General features: G+C 39.5%; 2 protein-coding genes across 2 annotated transcripts; one reads left to right on the top strand and one right to left on the bottom strand.

Annotated features, from left to right (window-relative positions):
- Positions 1-992: 992 nt before the first annotated feature.
- On the top strand, positions 993-3,991 carry psmd6 (proteasome 26S subunit, non-ATPase 6). The gene is given in 9 exon segments (XM_020930986.2): positions 993-1,225; positions 1,228-1,251; positions 1,565-1,770; positions 2,239-2,384; positions 2,515-2,734; positions 2,810-2,918; positions 3,182-3,350; positions 3,639-3,716; positions 3,792-3,991. Coding segments are annotated over 9 exon segments (1,164 nt in total). The 5' UTR covers positions 993-1,110; the 3' UTR covers positions 3,889-3,991.
- Positions 3,992-4,032: 41 nt separating this feature from the next.
- LOC110165751 (ataxin-7) lies at positions 4,033-21,654 on the bottom strand. The gene is made up of 13 exons (XM_055160635.1): positions 21,481-21,654; positions 20,189-20,263; positions 17,176-17,394; positions 16,918-16,986; positions 13,462-13,566; positions 12,732-13,017; positions 10,118-10,440; positions 9,902-9,984; positions 9,527-9,819; positions 9,079-9,268; positions 8,880-9,001; positions 7,686-8,787; positions 4,033-6,902 (listed from the first exon to the last, which is right to left on the bottom strand). Exons 3-13 carry the CDS (start codon positions 17,384-17,386, stop codon positions 6,885-6,887), a joined length of 2,802 nt encoding a protein of 933 aa, XP_055016610.1. The 5' UTR covers positions 17,387-17,394; positions 20,189-20,263; positions 21,481-21,654; the 3' UTR covers positions 4,033-6,884.
- Positions 21,655-22,236: the final 582 nt, after the last annotated feature.

Genomic DNA, 22,236 nt, shown 5'->3' with positions numbered 1-22,236 from the left:
ATTTACCACATTCGTTGAACTTGAGTCAGCATTTTCACTGATGTCATATTTCACTAACAGGAATGTAAATCATCTAGAGAAGTGATGGATCAAAAGTTAGCCAAATTATTTTTGGTAAGTTATTTTGTGTACATTTACCTCAGAATTTTTGAAATTGTAAAATTGCTCCCAGTTGCACAAAGAATTCATTTATTTTATATATAAAGGGACATAACTAACCTGCTAGCCGCCACATTCCAAATAGGAAGTGTTCATGGGCGCGCTTCAGGCTCCAGTGCCTCTGTTTTTAATTTACTTTACATTGAGAAATTGTCACCACTCTTTCTGTAACTACTGCGGTGAGCCTTGTCATTTAATGAGCTTCCTCTAGAATCGTGAGCTTCATTTGACTGAATATGGGTGATCCCAAATTTTTTCTCAATAAATGGCATCCTTATTAAACTCTTGCAACATTTCTCATATTTCAGTGGAAATACTATCTAGAATGTTGCACACTATGGTATTATTTGTATTAATTAATTCGTTGTTTTTTTTTGGTTTTTTTTTTTACCATGAATTACTGGTATATTTTGTTGCAAATAAAATAGCTATTTTCTGCATTCTTACTGTGAGCAGGGTTGTTTGTCCACAGATCTAACCTGTAGCATGGTTGATGGCTGCATCACCTTGACTCCATTGAGATCATAGACTTTTTTACAGTCTGTGATTGAGATAGTTTAATGCCATCCTGTGGAACATTTCTAGACAAAGCTGTTGGCCCTCTACCACAAGTGCACATTTACGTCAATGTTACTTTAAAATATTGTAGGCCTATGCATAATATAAATTATTCTAACATTTTGTTAAAAAAGTTACTGGGGTAAAGTTAGCCGTGTGCGGCCCTCTGTACTGTATTTGTGTTTGTGCAGTTACCTGTTGTAACTACTGTTCCCAGCAGGGGGCAGTGCGCACACCGCAGGTCTCTTAAAATGCTCTTCTGTCCTCCGGAAGTGAACGGCCCAGTGCTTCCGAGTGTTTCCCGTAGTCATCGCAGACTAGCCGAGCAGCGCTGCTCCGCTCCTGTCTACATCTGTATAAATAGGCTGATTTTGTGTTCGCTTTGGGGGTAAAATGCCGCTCGAAAATCTAGAAGAAGAGGGTCTGCCTAAGAACCCCGACCTGAGGATAGCGCAGCTGAAGTTTCTGCTCACGATGGACGGGCACCGACAGGACGCCAAAGTAAAAAATGAATGGATGCAATCAAAGCTAACAGTGAGTTAGCATCTTTCTTCTGTTGTGCCATCGTATAATGCTTATCACAGAGTAGCCATATTATTCATATTATTTTATTTTAAGCTGTTTTTATTTTTGGGTAGACTGTTGGAAAGTAATTTTGATTCGTTTGCGTGTCCGTTTTGGAAAACAATTTATAGTGTCGCCAAACCTACAAAAACAACAATGCTCCGGCTGTGTCTTTAGTGCATAAAAAGGCCAGGGACCAGGTTACAATCATAACATTAGGGTTATAAAGACTGCTACTACAATTGTATTCTGTTATAAGAATATAAGGCTTTGTCTCCTTTAGACATGGCTCCATATTACGAGGGTCTGTGTAAAGAGCTGAAGTGGACGCTGGACACGGACCTGCTGAACAGAATGAAGAAGGCAAACGAAGAGGAGCTCAAGCGCCTGGATGATGTCCTGGAGGATGCAGAGAAGAACCTGGGAGAGAGTGAGATACGAGACGCCATGATGGCCAAAGCAGAATATCTCATTCGAATTGGAGACAAGGTACTGTCATTTATTAGCCTCATGATAAACTAACTAACTCCGTACTTTTAACTAAACATTAGTTAAGTTCGTTTTTTAAACAAGGATAATATCTAAATCTCAGAATGAGATTATCAATTGAGGTATGGCAGTGCATACCTCTATTGAGCCCAAAGTCACAGTTATAATTGTTATTGACATTTTTTTTCTGACACTATGATCTCTTTTTAAAGACATTTTGTATTGATACAAATGCCTTAAAGGCTGACTGGCTTTAACAACATAACTAGCAATATTAATGCTTTTTACATAATAGTTATAGATCATTTTGGTTGCAATTGTTGTAATCTTTCTATTTCAGAGAATGCACAAACTGTCTGTATTACATGAATTATAATATTACTGATGCATCACAATACTGATTATTACATTAGTATTAGTATTAGTATTATTACATTGCTGCTCATCATTTTTTCTACATGTCCACAGGAGGGCGCCTTAACTGCATTTAGGAAGACCTATGACAAGACTGTGGCTCTTGGACATAGATTGGACATAGTATTTTATCTGCTGAGGATTGGACTCTTCTACATGGACAGTGACCTCATCACACGCAACTCAGAGAAAGCCAAAAGGTAAGGCACTCCATCATATGTAACACTGCTTGTAATAAATAAGCCAAACATTTGGGGGTAAGTAAAGAGTATAGTACTGTATATACTGTATTAAGCACACCTCTCACCTTGTTTTCCCCTCTGTCTGTAGCCTCATTGAGGAGGGTGGTGACTGGGACCGGAGGAATCGCCTGAAGGTCTACCAGGGCCTGTACTGTGTGGCCATTAGGGATTTTAAACAAGCAGCAGAGCTCTTCCTTGACACTGTGTCTACGTTCACTTCTTATGAGCTCATGGACTACAAGACCTTTGTCACATACACAGTCTACGTTTGCATGATCGCACTCAAAAGGCCAGACCTGAGGGAAAAGGTTGTGTATATGTGTTGTTACAAGCATGTAATAGAAGTATTTTAGAGATTTACACATGTATGTCTTCTTTCACAGGTAATAAAGGGAGCAGAAATCCTGGAGGTGCTGCACAGCCTACCTGCTGTTCGCCAGTACCTTTTCTCCCTGTACGAGTGCCGCTACTCCGTCTTTTTTCAGTCACTAGGTAAGAAATCATTTTAACATGATAGGTATTTTGAAACTATATAGTAAGTGTAGTATTATGCTGTAGTGAATTCAGTTTATAACACATCTTTTATAACATGGTGTATAAGTGTCACAATAGTAGGAAGTCTCCATAGCCTAATCTTTGTGCTTCTGTTATTTTTTTGTTAAAACAGTTAAATCTAATTCTCTTTTTAGACCTTGAGTCTTGTTCAGAGGTGTAGTAAACCACAATGCTTGTATGTCTTGTTTTGTGCATTATAGCCACAGTGGAACAGGAGATGAAGAAAGACTGGCTGTTTGCCCCACACTACCGCTACTATGTGAGAGAGATGAGGATCCAGGCGTACGGCCAGCTGCTGGAGTCCTACCGCTCCCTCACTTTGGGCTACATGGCTGAGGCCTTCGGGGTCAGCACGGAGTTTATTGACCAGTAAGTGCACTGAAGCACTTTGCTTATGTCCTCAGTGAATGAGCACACTTCACTTAATTATAGATTGCACAAATGTAAGAGCACAAAGCAAAATCTGATTACATTGTCTTAAGCAACTACAAGTTTAACATTTAATGATGTATAAAACTGGTTGCACTCATGCTCATAATTGACCTGTTAAAATTAGGGACAATTTGCAGGAAAAAAAAAAAGACGTTTGTGCAGTAGCAGTTAAGTTTATTCTGTTGTGACTTTTGAGCATTTTTATAGCAATCTAATGTTTTTCAGGGAACTGTCTCGCTTCATTGCTGCTGGACGTCTTCACTGTAAAATTGATAAGGTTAATGAGATTGTGGAGACCAATAGGTAAAGTCAATATAGTTTTCTTTTCTTTGGTATTTGTTTTTGTGTCTGATCTCTAATGTGTGCTTTTCACTGCAGACCGGACAGTAAAAACTGGCAGTACCAGGAAACCATAAAGAAGGGCGACTTGTTGCTGAACAGAGTCCAGAAGTTGTCCCGAGTTATAAACATGTAGCCCCTTAAGACCTTTCATTTTCACCTTACATTATTTGGAAAACCAAACTTGTATTTTGTCTGACAATATTGTGTGTATATATAATAAAATTTGTTAAACAGAATGCATGTTTTCTGTAATGATGAGGCAGAGACAGGATTTCATATAAATAGCAGTATAAATTATTTTATTTACAGAAACTTGTTACAAAACAAATACTATACAATCTTTTTTTCTTTAAATATTAATTCTATTCTATGTTTGTTCATGAATTACATAGCAGCCAATACATAAGTCCAGCTGAAAATTGATAAAGAAATTTATACACACCTTTACATAATGAAGGGTTGATTTCTTTTTCCTTTCATAAATCAATTCTCTTTCACATTCCAATAATATGAAGCTAATAATAAAAAAGAAAACATCTGTACAGTGTGTCCATCTTCTGGAAACAGTGTAAAGATGCGTAGGGTTAAGCTGAAAAGGGTTTTACAAACTAATTCAACGCCATGCAAAGGCTACTGAAAAGTTGTCAGTAAAACTTCAAACTGGGCATCTGACAAAAGCTCAGTTTGACCACATACAGGGATAGGCAGAAAATGACTCCTAAACACTTAACATTCAAGTAAGGTAACAACCCAAACAACACTGTCCTCAAACAGTCAAAGGTGAAACTAATTCAGGCACTTTCTTAATTGAGTATTTCATTTAAAAGCTGCAAACTACTTGTTTCAAAGCTGTCATTTCAATTGCTAGTTTGGCAACAATATGTGAGCAGTTGACTGTTTGAAGCTTTCCTATTCCTTGTGATGATTGCTCAAGTCCCTTCAGTCTTAAAAAGAACACTCACGTTTCAACTGTGAAATGTGTTTAAGGTACTCCGTCTGCTAAATGTATGACTGATGTGAGTTCTACAATGGGCACAACTTAAAGCCAGCGGGACCTCAAAATCACAATCTCACACACGCTTCCATTATGTTGATTCAGAAGCGACAAAATGTGTTGGAAAAGTACATGTGATAAGAGACCTTGAACTATGAAAAACAGGTTTTCAGACAGACTTTGCTACAGCGGCAACACTGTTCCTTAAAGGATTTCAGTACATAATTCATGAGATGCTTCACTTTCTGAATATCAGCATATTGCATCATATAGACTTGGCAGTGAACCACTTTAGAAGATCAAGTTATGACTATCTCATTTTCAAAATAAATAATGACTCATCTTAAAATTGTACCAAAAATTCTGCATGTACGAAAAAGGCCTGTGCAAAAATACATATTTCACTATGTACAATTTGTTAACAAAATACATATTCTCAAATATGGATATTTCAAAACCTTTCACACGTAAGCTGTAAGGAAAACTCTAAATGATGTTTTCTTTAAAAATGTATCGTTTATACTTTCTATTCTGTGAAGGTTCAACAAACAGTGCCAAAAGAAAATGTCACGTGAAGCCATCTTCATGAATCCTGCACTATTACACTCACTTGAGACATCTCAGAGTATTGCCTGATTTAAGACGCCATATGGACAAAGGAAAGTGTAGTTTAATACTAATACTAATACTAATAATGACAGTGTTCTGATGAGGCTCGGGTAGTGGTTTTACACAGGACATAGTCATCCCCACAGAAACAGGTGAAATGCATAATCTTCCTCCAGTTAAGACAATGTACCTGATTCCCTGTAACGCTAGAGAAAACTCTACAGTACACAGATGTCAAAGTCACTCCACTGTTTGGGACACAATCTCCTTAACAACAGATGCTCTGACTGCATTTATGCAACACTAAGTGGGTCAGACAGCCAAGCATTTAGATAAACAAATTGGCAAGTTGGCAACGTTTGGCTTGGATTTTGGAGCAGTACCTGTGGAGAAAATGGGTATATTGAGAGCAGTTTCCAGTTGGGGATAGGTCTACTACTCATTAGGAGCTGTGATGTAAAAGGATATAGACAATGATCAGGTGTCTCTAAGGCCAAGCTATCATTTGATAAAAGAAAGAATTGAAGGGGCACAGTAGGTGTCCTTTCACATTTGTAAGCAGAAGCACATCTACAAAGACGTGTAGTTCAGTGTAAAAGCTTATAAAGAATCAACACTTGCATAATTGTTGGGTAATGAAAAACGGACTGGGTCACCCTTTCTCTTGAACCACGCACAGCCTGTATTACATGTCAGCAAAAGCAAGAAAAATGGAAGGTGATCTTTTTTTCTTTTTAGCCAGCGGTTGGTCATTTAGCTTCCTTTGAAAGGCTACTGATGTGGTTGTAAATAAATCCAGTAATTCACCAGAATCAAATCAGATCATGAGAAAAATACTTACATCCAACTGTCAGGGTGGTTCTATGGTTATTGTGTTCTGTGCCAACAGCTGATCTGAAATCTGTTTTGACAACATTTACTTTTAAAGACAGTTATAGTCTGGACTACCCTGTTTAATTTAGAGTAACACAATCACACACCAACTAAAATGTTGGTTTATAATAAATAAACAAATTTTATAGTTGATTAGGCTTTGTTTAAAGAGATCAATAGCCAAAGAACCAGCCATGGACATACACAAACGCACGCATTCATTGTCCACACAAAAGATTGGCTCACTGTCTTCCTCATCATTAACATGAGATTTGTAAATTTGGATTTGAACTGAACCGATCCATGGCTGTGTGTCTTGTTCCTCCTCTCGTTATCCTGACAGGAAGACCTCTCTGTATGCTGGGGAGACACTTGCTTCTGGGTCATTGGAAAAGTCTACAGACCCAAGCACAGATGATTTGTCCCCATACAGTGCTGCCGCCACCCCAACCACCCCAACCCACACATGGCTTTGGGAGAATTTGTAAGGACCACACTGACTTCACTGAGCAGCCCAGATCATCTCCACCCTGAGGACTGTGGGAAGCTGAGAGTAATGTGGGTTTGACGTTTGAAGGCCTCATTCAGACCAGAGCAGTGACCACTGCTCTGGGTGATTCCCCGTCCATCGTTACACAGGGGCAACACTGTTGTCAAGGACGAGCCTTTGGCTGTGGACACAGAAGAGAGGTTGAGAGGTAAAGTTGGACAAAGCCAAAGACAGAAGGGAGATGTGAGCAGATAGGATTCTCCCAAATGTAAGATATGCTCATTTTAGACTCTTGCATTTCTTTGTCTATTTGGTATTTTATAACCATGTATAAAATATATATATATATATATATATATATATATATATATATATATATATATATATATTATATATATATATATATATATATATATATATATATATATATATTTTATATTATAAAATAAGTATATATTCATTTTCAAATGTTTTATTTTTCCAATTCCAAAAAAATATTTAATTCGACAGTTTAACCGACTGAGGAATTGCACCAATAAAATGCTGAATGATTAAGTGGATGTCACCCTCTGCTGGCAACAGTGGGAAATGGACATTGTGCAAACATAAATGAGCACACTGCTAAGAAATGAAATTAGCAGAATATGCCTGATACAACAGGTGTACTGCCTCATAGAAGCACACAGGGTCCATTTTATTTTACAACCACACAAGTGGCTAGACTGGTTCTTTCAAAATGTCCCATGCAACTGACAACGCAGATTGTAGTATGAGACGTCTACAGCCAGTCCTCTGCCAGTAAAGGTTTGTGATTTGGTGTTTTTAATAAGACAAAAAAAAGGTGATTAGATTTTTTTTTTTTTTCCATATCACCCAACCCTAATTTAAGATATTAGTAAGTGAATTCTGCACACAATAACCTGCACTTGCTAATCAGTTAAATGTGAAGTGCAAAAGTGCTCACCTGATGTGAATTGTTAGGTAGCCCTGGAGTGCCTGGAATGCTCCGCCCATGCTTCCCATGGATGTTGTTAATCGCAGGCGACTTTGACATCTTAGGCCTGCCTGGCCCTGCTCCCCCGCCTCCGCCCAGACCTCCACTGTTCACACTGCTGGAAGCAGGGGAGCTCTTGCGCTTCTTTCCTTCCAGGCGAGCGTCAGAGTGGTGACTGAAGCTGGTGTGGTGCTCCGATGATGACGACTGGTGATGGACAAAGGGCCCCAGAGACAGAGTGGAGTCACTGCTGTTCATCACGACGCTCATGCGTTTGATGGACTCTGCTGGGCTGCCTGACGGGGGTCCGCGGGCAGGCGGGCCTGAGGAGCCCCCGGTGGAGCCCATAGATGCATCTGCCTTGAGGCTGAGGGAGTTGGTCCGCACGGTGGGGCCACAGTTGAGTCCCACACTGTGAACGCCGCTGTGAGATGATGAGGAGGCTGAGGGTCCAAGTGAGCTGTGGTGGAAAGTGCTCCCTGAGCTGCCCACATTTGCACAGTTCTTTTTGAAAGAGGAGGAGTAGTTGGCATTGGAGGAGGATTCAGATGAGCTGTGGGATGAAGTTAAAAGAGAGCTGTTCTTTCTTTTCTTCCCCGAGCTCAAGTTGGTGCTACTACTATTACTGTTGGTTCCACTGCTGCCTCCGCCTGTGGGGTTAGGCGTGACAGGGGCAGTAGAGCCAGAGGGGATGTCTTTGGGCCTGAACGAAGCTGACCTGGTAGTGTTGCTGCTGGACGAGCGGGACTTGAGAGAGCGGCCTGAGGCGAGGTGCGGAGCAGAGGATGAGGATGAATGGGCTGAAGGCATCTGCGGCGACGAAGACACTTGTCGGGCCTGCGTGGTGCCATAGGCCGGGTGTTCTGCCCCGCTCTGAGGGGAGCTGCGGGCATTTAAGGTGGTTCCATAGGAGAGCACAGACTTGCCCTCATAAGACTGGCTATAAGGGGACTGGGGCAAAGGGGCAGGGGGGCCCAGGAAGCCTGACGAGGGAGTGCTACTATGGTAGTTTGTGCTTGCCCGATGGGTAGGTGCAACAGAGGAGGAGTTCTCCAAGGCAAAGGGAATTTTCCTACAAGACACAATTTCACAATTGTGAATTATTCCTCAAAATAGTACAGTATGACCATTTCAAATACACTAATAATAAGGGTGCCAACTTACTTCCACATCTGAGAATTAACATGCTTGTCCATCATTGTGGTTAAAGCACAACGCACTGTGTCCCACCGCCGGTCAAATGAATAACAACCTCTTCCATATAGTCGGCCTCCAAAAGTACAAAACTAAAAGAACACAAATAATTATAGTTCATTTTTGCTGCACCCCTTTCAAAATTTTTAAATCAAGTAAATACACTTACAGCTGCTGGTCGAGGGTGATAGCTCGAATAGTGACAGTCAAATTTGTCCACACTCTCCTCCCTCTCCTCATTTTCACCCTCATCACTGGAGGGGCGTGAGAAAACATCTGGAGTACTTTGTGGATGATGTGATAAATCGTGGACAGTTGTGGGGTCTCCTGGTGTCCCCCCTCCATGGCCGCTGTTTAGTCTAAAAAGTACAGTGTCAGATACTGTAAATATCATCTAGCAGAAGACAATTATTGGCATTGGGCCATAAATTGTGATAACATTTTTGGCATATCCCCCGAACCTAGTTCAAATTTAAATACAGCTGTACTAAATGGCACCTCATAATGCTTGAGAGTTTGTAAACTCAAAAATAATATGAATAATCCATGTTGCTGTACAAGGTAATATGATGACAACAGGCATTCAAGCGAATGGACATTCATTTTCTGCCACTCACCGTGGAAGACTGGGGCTGCAGAATCTTTGCTTGCCTACAGACAAAGACTTGGTGGCCTCGAGCACAGGCCCGTTTCCATGGGTTGCCTGATGGGGGTCATGTGTAGAGGGGGTGTGTGAGGCAGGGTGGCTTTCCCTGAGAGGAGCGCTCTGCTGAGAATGAGGCTGATGGAGCTCCTTCTCTTTTTCCCGCTCCCGTTCCCTCTCTCTCGCTCTGCTCTTGTGCTCCGCCAGTAATGTGTCAAAGCGCTTCCTCCGACCTGGTACTGCCCTCCGCTGGCTTAAAGAATGTGTCTACAAAGGCATTTGTGTTAATAACATACTTACAGAAATGCTTAAATGTACTGGACTAAAGCATGTGTCAGTGTTGCCTTACCTTGCATGTTAGTGATCTTGTGCATGGTTTGCGAGCAGACAAATCCATAACACCACAGTGGATATCCGGATTAAACTCGCGTTCTATAGGCATAAGAAATGAGAGTGAATTTTATGTTACATGAAGAAGTGAATAAAGATAAACATTATATGCCTCATAACAACATAACATGTTCAGAATACTTTTTAGACAGAACTTCAACCACTAGTTGCTGACCTGTCACTTTCTTTAAGTGGCGTCTGCTACTGGTACTGCTGCTGTCCTGCTTCTTGTCAGAGAGGACGGCGAGGTGACCTTTGCCATTGGGTATCTGACCCGGGGCTGGTAATGGAGGCTTTGGTATGGAGGGACAGTTAAGGCCTGGTTTAAGGGCTGATGAGGAGGTGGTGGTGATGGGAGTAGTGCTGGAGCTCACAGTGGTGCTAGAGGAAGATGTTGAGGAAGATGAGGTGGTAGTGGGAGCAGAGAGAGTCGGCACCAGCTTAGTTGAGGGGTCCACATTCAGATGCATCTTCTCCACCTTGACAGCCGGGGTGAGGCTGGAACACAAGGTTAGAGAAATGAAGAAGGCAGCAAGGAGGAGGCCGAGAGTTAGAAACAATGACCCAGTGACAAAGCCATGGTAAGACACAGATGTGTATGTGTGAATGGGGCTGGGAGGACAAAAACACACCTGATATGATTCACCACAAAGTAATCTGTTTGCTGTGTCAATGCACCCAAAACATTTTAATACATTAGAAGCGACTTTTCTTTTTTGGTTTGTTTTTGCAAAAAATAGCATATATTATTGTAAAAAAAAAAAGTATTTGTCATCTCTATACAATTCAAGGACAGCAAATGTGGGAGGTATTTTTTTTGCAGTTTTTTCCCCACACAAAGAAAGCTAGACTCTTTTGTCTTCATCATGATTTAAAAGGAAAATACTTTTTCAAATTTTAAACATGCTCTAATGGATTTCCCTATATAAGCCCTGATTTTGATTTATTTGTGGCAATTTGTATTATCTAGTATTGTCCTGCATTCTTTTGAACTACCCCCTATACTGCCTCATTGGAAAAAAAAAAGTCATATGTTCAAAAAGATTGCTGCTTGCCAAAATAAAATAATCACTATGAAGAGACAGGGTCAGCACACAGAATCAGTTCTGCAGTTTTGACAGAAAGTCAGTGCAGCCCTTTCTATTATTAAGTTGATTTAGATTAATAGTGCAGTTAGGGCTGTCACGATAACCGCAAAAATGAATCACCGCGCTAAAAAGTCCACCACGGTGGATGTTGGGCCACTTGCTATCACAGCACGTGACCAACGTGACTCGACCCAGAGTCCTGCACGGGTCCATTTTTGGAGACCTGCATCCGCCCGGACCAGTTAACATTCCAATCGTTATCCGCCCGTGCACATGATAAATCACATACAGATTAAAAGCATTCTAACTGACGCATCCATCAAAATAGGCCTTCAAATTTAAAAATTGCAATTTCAAGAATAACAATCACGAAATCAAATGAAACAATTACGCTTTCTTCAGTACGAATATGAATTCACTGTCATCATTTCACAAGCATTATTTACTAAGCAGAAGAAACATTGATCGAAATGCTGTACACGTCAACACTGAACCAAGACTAACCCAGGACTAACCCAAGACTAACCCAAGACTAACCCAAGACTAACCCAAGACTAACCCAAGACTAACCCAAGACTAACCCAAGACTAACCAAGACTAACCCAAGACTAACCCAGGACAAACCCAAGACTAACCCAGGACTAACCAAGGACTGATTCCAGGACTGAACTAGGAGGACCAAACCAGGACTGAACCAGGTGCACCTGTGTAGACTGTCAGGTGACCATGGGCGAAAGGACCAGCGTAGAGCTCTGCAGCCCACAGAGGTAAGTACAGCAGTTGCCTGATCGTGCTTTGCGGACACCCTGCTTCGCGTGCTCGGGGTTCTCCCTTAAGTTTCTTACCCAACCTGGTGCAGGATTCTGAGCCGACCTGCCACAGTGAGAGCTGGAGAGATGGCAGCGGCACTTGTTCCAAAGCCAAATGTTACTTCTCCCCTTTGGGAGCCCCACGCTATAACCACGCGACAACCAAGGCACATGTGCATCTGTGCAACAAGCGCATCAGAGTTTTCAGTGCCATTGGAAATATTGTAACTCCGAGGGATGGGGGGGTGGGGTGCAGTATCACCGTATACTGTGGCGTTGAGCCGCTATACCGCACCGCAGGAGAAAAATTCCTAACTGCGACAGCCCTAAGTGCAGTTTAAAATAAAATGTAAAATCACAATCTACGCATATTGTAGTTTATCACAAAATAACACAAAGAAAGCATAATACGTCTTCTTTAAAGGTCCTATATTACACATTGTTTACTATGACCTTTAAGCCTTGTTATTTATAATGTTGTTACCTCCTCAAAAATATACCTAGAGTTGTATTTTGTTTCATTTCACTCGTTTGTGTAATGTTGTATTATTAGTCTGTCTACATCTCCAAAACTCAAAATGCTCTGTTCCACCTTATGCTGTCATGAAGGGGCAGTTTTCAGGTTAACACCAACTACATTTTGGTGCTGTGGTGCAGTTCCTGACATGACATCACAAGATGGAACAGAGTGTTTTCTGTTTGAGAAAAGAACTCAGCCTAAACATACAGGTTCACAACCTGCATGAACCAAAACACAATTGCGGATAGGTTTTGACGAGGAAACAACATTATAACGAAAATCAGAATGTTGCGCCACAATATGGACCCTTCAACATTATTCTAGTGCTTCAAATCAGTTAAAAATGAATAGGACAAGGTGCATCTCTCTTACATTTTGTCAGGCTGCAGAGACCTGGGATAAAAGGGAGGCCTTCTGGGAATGCCTGGAAGCTTCTCTTTGGGTGGTTTGAGCAGTTTGGAGTTGGACGAGGGAGCTGAAGAGGAAGAGAGATTGGACCCAGCAGAGGACGGTCGGCTGAGAATCCCTCCGCTAACCACTCCAGCAGTGGATCCCGAGCCGAGCCCAGGCCCAAAGCCACTGCCGCTGCTCCGGTTCCTTCCAGACACGGGGAAGGTCGTCGTGGTTATGGGTTTGCTGGCTGAACTGTGTCTTCTCTCTGCGGGGAAACAACCAAGATGTTCATCAAAAGTGAAAACTTAATCTGTCCCATGGAAATGACTTTACAGCAGATAGCTTTGTTTTAAAGGTAATCACTGGACACTACAAATAAGCACAATTTGCTATTTCAGCCTGTGTTTAAAATAGTATCAGTCAACAGGTCAAGAGTTTGATTCCTTGCCCGACCTTTCTGGAACAGCCACAGATAAAAGGCAATGTGAGACCAGAAATAGTCATATAAAAAGAAAAAGAAAAGTGATTAACTACTGTCATAAAGTATCTTGGACATTTTTTACATTTACACTTTCGTGTTGTCAGATTTTACCAAAGAGTTGCGTAACAAAGTGGAAGTTTATCAAGTATTTGACAGAAATTTCATAATATTGACATCAACAGACAGAAGAGCAGATTGAAATCATGTCATAGTTGTTAAGATACTTACCATAATGTGCTTGAAAGGCTTGGGGCTTCACTACCTGACTGCAATGGCTGCACATCACCAGGTAGAAGTCATCTTGTGCTGGACACTGGCCAAAAATGGGCATGTCTGCACAAAAGAGAAATGGACTGTACATAACATTAAATACATAAACATATGATTTAACACTGCATCCCTTATTCAATCGTGCTGGTTAGAAAAATGAACACAAAACTGCTATATATATTCCCGTCAATACAAACCAGAAAAAGTTCAGTCATCACAGGTACAAACACGGGGCCTGTTATCTCATACGTCATATATACATATAAAGCGAAATGATGTTATTAAATGTTCTGGATTCCTGTGGTACTAGGTATGCATCAATACTATCAGCGCTGTTCCAGGAAAATGAACTGAATGAAGTATAGATACAATAGACCAACTGTTGTATTTGTTTTATATTCTTCGGATATATGTTTTTTAAAGAATGTATTAAACTCATTGTATCTTTGGCTTCCAATTCATTTTGAGTTTAATTTAAAATGGTATACTTTGAGATGTTTGCAGACTTCATTGTTCCCTACATTACTATGTGCTCCATAAGGTCTGAGGTCCAGCTCTAGCTTTTCATCCCAAAAACGAGCCTGAGAAGCTGGGGCATCCTTTTCTTTGGTCAGCCCCAATCTTTTATTATTTTATGCAATTGTGTTTGTATTTATTTATTTAATTAATTAATTAATTTATTTATTGATATTGTGTTCACACTGTGCAGCACTTTGGAGACTTTGATTGGATGAAATAGATGAAGCCAAACAATGGATTTTGGTATCTGAACTGAAAAAGCTAGATGTGTGCTTCTCTACAAGATCCAATTATTTACCATTCGAGAACTATAGCATTAAAGAGGTGAGAAGAGGTGGTCCACTTAAACCCACTCCACCAGCTCCTTCAAGTGTTCTCCAATCATCAGTGGACCACTGCTGAGAGACGAGGGCCGTTATCTTAAGTACAATAAAAGCTTTAGAAGTTTCCTCTAAAGGAGATGAGAAGCTTTCTGCCACAGAGAAATATATGACAATGATGGTAATTAATGTGAATCAACTGTTTATAGTCATTATACTAAGGGCATACTTCAGCAAGAATCTGTGACAAAATAAACAAAAAGACAAAGTATTATACTTGTAAAAAGCCCTATTTTTGTAATGAATTGTATTTATTACTATTTATACATTTCTTTTGATAGAGGTTTTAGCTTCACATATTTTTGTATTTCACAAAGTACTGAAGTGCAACGTATAAGCTACTGCACACTTTCCAGCCAGACCAGCAAGGTCAAATAAACCCAAAACTAGTAATACTGTTCACTTGGGAGAGTTCTGCTGTTTCCAACTAGATCCCCTCTTCATTCTGAACTGACGTGATGAAACGGCAGAGACATGTACATCCAGATTGGTTGGTCCGGAAAGGACGTCAACTGTTACAGTGTGTGGATCATTCTGTAATCCTTTTTTTCCAGTTCGACAAAAAAAAAAAAAAAAAAAAAAAAAAAAAAAAAAAAAAACAGCTCACCAAAAGAGCACCAGACAGAAGGAGAATGCTTAATTTCAGCATCCTCACCAATGGCAGAGATGAATGATCAGAATCGTCCCAGGTCTGGCTCAGTCTGACCACAGCAGTCAGAATCTGATCTGTAGAACTACGACTTCAGAAACTTCTTTCAATGACATGATTAATTGTATAATTTCACTATTAATTTTTCTACCTGAATTAATCACTGCCATCATCATATTTTTGCTGTGGATGTGCGAGAACAACAGAATCACCATCAAATACATCTATTGGTGAGTCATGACAAAAGTGTAGTCATCCACTTGTTCTAACCCCATAGCCACACACAAACACCATGGGAGTATGACAGTCCGCACACAGACTCCTATGAGCAGCATGTGCGGATCAGCCCCATGGCACAAACAAGAGTGGCACAGACGCAGTGACATGTTAGCACCATGTGTTTCAGGAGCCCTACTCAGCCCACAGCCCTGTTTCATCAACCATACTGTCGAATACAGCGCAGGAAATCTGGACAATTCCTCAAAGCATAAACAAGTCAAATTAACAGAAATTGTGCAATCTTCTTTGAATATGCACACAGGTTCCATTGTTACCGATGCAAACGCAACTGCAGTGACTGTAAATAATCTGTTCTATAGTGTACACAACATAAAGCCATAACAAAATCTTATGAACTAACACTAATGTCTAACTTCTAAGAACCACATGAACAGCAAAGAATAAAGGGAATACAGAAGATTGATAAAACTGATGCATGTTGTCTCACATTTGGTTAAATTAACAGTTTAGTCATTTATCAAACAGTAAATTATAGTCATGGACCATCTTGAAAAAGTGTTATTATAATCTGTTGTACAACAAATCCTAGGCTTTTTTTTACATTAGTTGGTGATTCTTAAATGACAATGGCTATTTTGTATTAAAAATAACTAAACTATTTTGAGCTAATTTATCAATTAAGCTATAATTGCAATTAACCAGAACCAATTAATCATGGAGATAAAAATACTACATAGTAACAAAAAGTTGTTTGTGTAATGTCAATGTATGTCTGTCCATGCAATCTCCCTTCTGGAAAAGTTCAGTAGCAACAGTTCGTCGGCAGTCATCTGGACAGTGCTTTAAAGTTCAAGACATTTTGACTCCCACTTCAACTCAGAATTGAGAAGGACTTCAAGAATAAACCATTGCTATCCTATAAATATATACAGTAGCCCACTGTTATGACTACAACTTTTACTAGGCCCATTTAGGAGGAGAACGAAGCCTGAGTGGAAGTCAAATCGTCTTGAGCTTGTCTATCAGTGGTCCCAACCTTTTTTCTTCTTTATATTTGTAATGTTTGAAACTTTCATACTATTAGGCTCCATTTTCTACTATCGATACTCACAGTGTGACTTCATTAAAGTGCAACACACACTGTCAGTAAACAAAACTAAATGTAAATAAACCCATAAGCTAGATATGCTATAGGCTAACTGCCAATGAATTACAGTAAGTCTACCTTTCGGGTCATTGGAGAAAACATGTGAAGGTTTGTCATATGGATTTCCAGCAGCATGAAATATTAGTTTATTTGGCTACCTGAATAAATGTATTGCGTTAATATAAAGTAAATAGCTTTGCCATGATAACACATATGAGCCTACTGGAATTCTATAGACCACTTAAGTTGTATAAGAAATATTAAAAGGTAAATTAACTATGTTAGGAACATAGTTTAAAGTTGGAATAGGGGACAGAGAGGCTGTAAATATGGCGTTTTGTAAACGGTAATAATGAGTGGACAATCAAGATTTACTCGGGCACAATAGCGCTGGTAAGTGTTTGAATCGTGTGTCTTTAAACGCGTGCAAATCCACAGAAACAACATACACCTTTGGCCCTAAAGAGAAAAACACTTACCTTCTCGGCACAAGCGCATGGCTTCGCGATTTTTCCCGAAGTCTTTAAAACTTTCCTCCAATTCAGCACCTGAAAACAAGACAATTGCACACAGACACATAAATAGTTGCACTTGCCTGCCTGTGCTGTTGCTACCCGTAGGATTTCCTAATATTCCACCAAAACTGCATGCAATCGGCCAAAAAACACAGACAACACTAGCAAGTGTCGCGCTCGGTATCGCTAACACACGTTCAATCGGGGCGTTAGGGAACTCACCGTCGTTGCCGTGGAGTTTGGCAGCGTCGACCCAGTTGCTCCAAGGCTGTCCCAGCATTATTTCTGGGCTAGGCAGGGATCTCCGCTCCGCAACAGTCGCCATTGCTGTGGAGCCTTCTCCCCGCTGGATCTGCTGCTGCTGCTTCAGCTGCTGCTGCCTGGCCGCTCGGCGCAGCTCCCCCCTGACGTCATCCTCGGCCCTTTCCGACATTCTTTCCGCTACAATGTAACAACACAGAGTCAGCTTCGGGCGGGATCGGGATCGGGATCGGGACAGGAGGACTTTTCACTCATGGACACGAGCAAACGCGTGTTGTTTTAGTCGCGTCAGACTCTGAGACTTCAATCACAATAAAACCTGCACGCAACAAGTCGTCTTAATAATGAACATTAGGCTGTTAATAATATTAAAAGATCTATTCAATGAGTCAACTCGATCTACCTGAAGGTCACACTGCAACTACAAAGCAAACAAAAAATGTTCCAATAATGAACAGGCACGAATTAGCATACATAAACATACATAAACAAACAGCCAACATAAACAGCCAACATAAACAGCCAACATATATAGCCCACATAAATTAAGATTATTATTAAACAACTGGCATTACTGAAACAATTAAGTCAGTAAAATGCAATACAGTCTTTTTTTTATGCAGTCACCAAAAACACAATTCTGTTTTGGATTACATTAGATTCTTCTTTAAATTTTATTAATTAATTTTTTAACAAAATGTTAAACCAAAAGAAAATTGCACATATGGTCTGTGAATTTGGTTAATTGTGGCATTTCAATTGCAGAAACCTGAGTTCTGTTAGAAAAAAAAAAAAAAAAAAATCCCTCTATGACAATGCCTGTGTACAGGAACACCTTTTCTGACAATTTGCATATAAACTGTTGAAGTTGGCAAAACTGAAACAGAAGTTTGCGCATTGAATTAAGCATTATTAAAAGCTGAATTTGAATTAATTATTCAAAATTACATAAATTTTATATGATAATCATAATCAGTTCTACAACCCTTTTCATTAAATTCTACAATTCAGTTTATGTTAACTTCACTTCAAATTCAGTTTAAGTTTCAGTCACATATCAGCCCATACCAGATATGACAGCAACAATATAGCACATGGATTATGTTTTTTTTTTTTTTTTTTTTGTATATAGCCAATAAAATGTGCCATTGTAACTTCTTAGCTTCCTTTTATCTCCCTCCCATGCAAAGATAAATCATATTCAAATATTAAAATGTCAAAGTGAGCTTCTGCCTCTAAACCAATTACTATTTATGTACTTTTGCACATGACCTTATGGCAAATATACCAGGATTTCCCTAGCTGAAATGCATATAACATCCCATCATGTATTAAAAAAAATATATATATATATGTATATATATATATATATATATATATATATATATATATATATATATATATAAGTATATATATATTATATATATATATAATAATAATATATAACTGCTCTTTCAGAATTCATATAAAGCTGTATTTTATGCTTGCTGTGAGGGTAAAACAGGAGAGATGGGGTGAGCCATGTCTATTCTGTGTCTATTAGCTCTTCTGATCAAAAGAACTGAAGACTTTTGTGTTGAAAAGCTATTGTCTATGCGCTCTTTGGCTCCTCTCCCATATGGACACATCAAACCATCAAGGCTCACTTTAAGAGAGTTTGTTGCTCTATTTATCTGCCCCTCCTATATTCACTGAGAGCACACACAAAGTTGAACCTCAGGTCTGAATTAATGGTTAGTTAGTTAAATGAACAACCTGAAGCTTAAGATAGTGCTAGTTTCAGCATTGGATTTCCTGATAAACCTGGATTTGTAAGGCAATGTGGCTGGAAACCCCCATATGGGTTCAAGACAATGTTCTATAGATTTGCCATTAAATTGTCTAATATTTAGAAACAGAAATACATAAACAGATATAGCTTTTTATTGCTATATTACTCTGCAGTGCCTCAGTGGTTATTAACCCAAAGCTTAACTGTTGATGTGTCTTTAGGGAAGACACTTCTAGGCCTGTCATCATAACAAATTATTTGCATTGCATCTTAAATCTTATCGTATAGCCAAAATAACCAACATTTCCCCAGTAGTGTAAATAAAAAGTACCATACTCATGATAAATATTGAGCCTAAAAATATATTATTCCAGCTTTCATGTATTGAAAGTTAAGTCAGTATTGTAATTATCAAGACAAGTCTAGACACTTCACCCACCTCGTCTTGTATGAATGTGGTGTGTGAGTGATTGGTGATGGTCGGAGGGGCCGATGGCGCAGATCGGCAGCATCGCTTCCTTCAGACTGCCCCCAAATCAACTAAGGCTACAGCATTAGCTCACCCCCACAAAGAAAACAACGAACATTCACACGAATGTTTCACATCACAACAAACTTTTCGGAAACTAACAGAGAAAAGCACAACCGTCTTATCCCATGACCAAAAGCATTTTGGTATTGTTGGTGATTTAACCAAATAGTGATACTGGTGTGAGGATCTCAGATGCAGCAGGTATTGTAACCTCTGAAGGGCATTGTGAAGATATTGGTGTTGGATGTGTACATGATTTATGAATAAATAAAAAAATCTAGCCTAAAAAAACAATCCCTATGCACATAGCACACACTAATAAAAAACAAAAATGAGGGAAAAAAGTAGCAAAAATATCTGTGGGGGATCTACCTGCAAGCCTAACAATTGTACTTCTTTGTAAAGTATACCTCAGTGAATGATGGTGCTATTAAATCTTTACTTTTTGATGATAAAGGCAGTTTGGAAAAAGTATTATTTTTCCTAACCTAATAAATACGTATGATGCTCTGCATTAACACTTTAATATATGCAAAAGTGTGAGAACCGAGGAAGATCAGAAGTCAGACTTGATGATTTAGGTGATGGATTACATTTATACCATTCTACAATAGGACAAGGTGATTTAATTCATTATTTGAGTCTAATAACTTGACACTTATGAAGCCTACCTTTCAAAAGTAACTTATTTTTAACACTGTCAGTCGATCCACATCAGTAGGTTCATCAGCAGACACTGCAGAGGTCTGAAGACACACACAGCACAAACATGGTCAAAGGACAAGTCAAAGTGTTGTTTTTTTTTTACTTGAGATAAACTCAGTGAATATTAATTCATGAATAAATCAACATAAGATTCAGCTGCTACAGAGTTTATAAAACCATCCGACAGCTATCAACTCTCTTCACTACTTTGCTGTCCCTGCTGGTTGTCATGGTAATACATGCAAAAACCATCCACATATAAACCATTGCCAAAAATGTGTATTTCATCTGTACCATGTACCTTGGTAAATTTTGTTCACAAGGCAGAGTTGTGTTATTAAATGAATCATTTCTTATTATTTGTAATCTTTCATCCATGTCCAATACACGGCAGCAGAATAGCAGTGAAAGCTGTGAACTGTTGGACAGCAACAGACATTTCAAAAAAGCGACTGAGAAGGTCTATCCACACAAAAATTTGCCATAGTGACGCAAAATCTGAAAAAAAAAGTGGAAAATAATTCACTGTGGTGTTTATCCACACAAAATATAAGACTATCATTTCCAGCAACTGATTTTCTTTGGCATTATGGTAAAAACACAGTAGTGATACTGCTGAACTATACTGAACACAAAAGGCTAGTAAAAGTAAAACAGATCCTTAATTGTAGGTCAATGCTGTGATGAAGCATGAACATTTATTACCTGAAGCAAAACTCTTGAACACAGCCTACTTAAATGATCAGGTCTCACAATGGCTACTACATAGCCTATTTTTTAAAGGCCTAATTGTGGGGCCAGTGTAACCCATCAATAACATAAATGTGGGCTGCCTGAATACAATTTAAAACATTAAATACACATTAAGAACTATTTTTTGCAAAATTTCTGCAAAGCACAACTCAATCTGTTGGCCATTTCTAAATGGAGGCAGTAGTTTCAGAGAGTTAGCTGCAGCTACACTCCCTTTTTAATACTCGCCAGGCTGTGTCCCTTTGTTATGACAATGGTGTCGTAGTCACTGGTCTTTAATGTGTAAAAGGTGGATCGTGTCAAATACAGTCGTTTATAAAATGGACCTCAGTGAAGGTTAGTGTAGTGGCTGGTACAGACGTAGCCATCAGTGGTGGCTACATTAGCCTGCTAGCTGAGCCCTTTAGCCAGCCATTACTAGCACTGGCGAGGAAACTGGCAAAGCCTGACAGCACAGCACAAGAAATAAGCAATTGTCACGAAATGACAGAAAGTACGCTCTTACCGGTGTTATAGAAGTAGTGAATAAAAACGAGCCTCCAGAGAGACTAAAATCAGCTGGATGCACTGGATAAAAGACTAAAGGCGGTGGAAAAGAGCGAGTTGAGAGCTCAGCCTCTGTGGAGGTCTTCACCTGGTGCGTCCATGTCTGTTTACCAGACTGCATTCTGGGACCAAGACGTCAGCGCGCACGTACGCACTCCTGACAACAGAAATAACACTAAACATTTAATTTTTACAACTTTTTAACTTATAGGAACTAAACCACTGGAGATAATGTCCCTTTCATTTATGATATAGCGTGGTGTTTTAGTTTTCAAAACTATCAGCTTCATGAGTCTCATTTAGGTTGCAAGTGTCAGTGCTGAAATCCATTTGGTTTAAATCTAAAAGGACTCTCACATACAGTCTATGGACTCTCGTGATCATCTGAAATCTTAACTCCCTAAACCATGAAAGTGTACCCATAAAGTGTATATGCCTAAACCCAGCACCTGCAGCCAATCAGTGCTAGTGCAGACTCTGCAGCTCAGAGAGTGAATTTTGGACGTTCTGGGGTTTCACATGACGTGGCCGCCCATATTTTGAGAACCTTCATAAATATATGTATATACAGTCTCTGGTTAAGACACTAGCAAGTACAGTTGTAATTCTAGTACATTTTTAAGAGTATAGAGTAAGAGTACAGGATACATACAGGTCCTTTAAATCATTATAATTAATGAGAATTAATATTATATTTCACTTAAGGTTGACCAGT

This window comes from Boleophthalmus pectinirostris, unplaced genomic scaffold, assembly GCF_026225935.1.
Source record: "Boleophthalmus pectinirostris isolate CB_2022bp ecotype Guang Dong unplaced genomic scaffold, ASM2622593v1 HiC_scaffold_3, whole genome shotgun sequence".
Lineage (NCBI taxonomy): Eukaryota > Metazoa > Chordata > Actinopteri > Gobiiformes > Gobiidae > Boleophthalmus > Boleophthalmus pectinirostris.
This window is presented reverse-complemented; position numbering and strand designations above follow the sequence as displayed.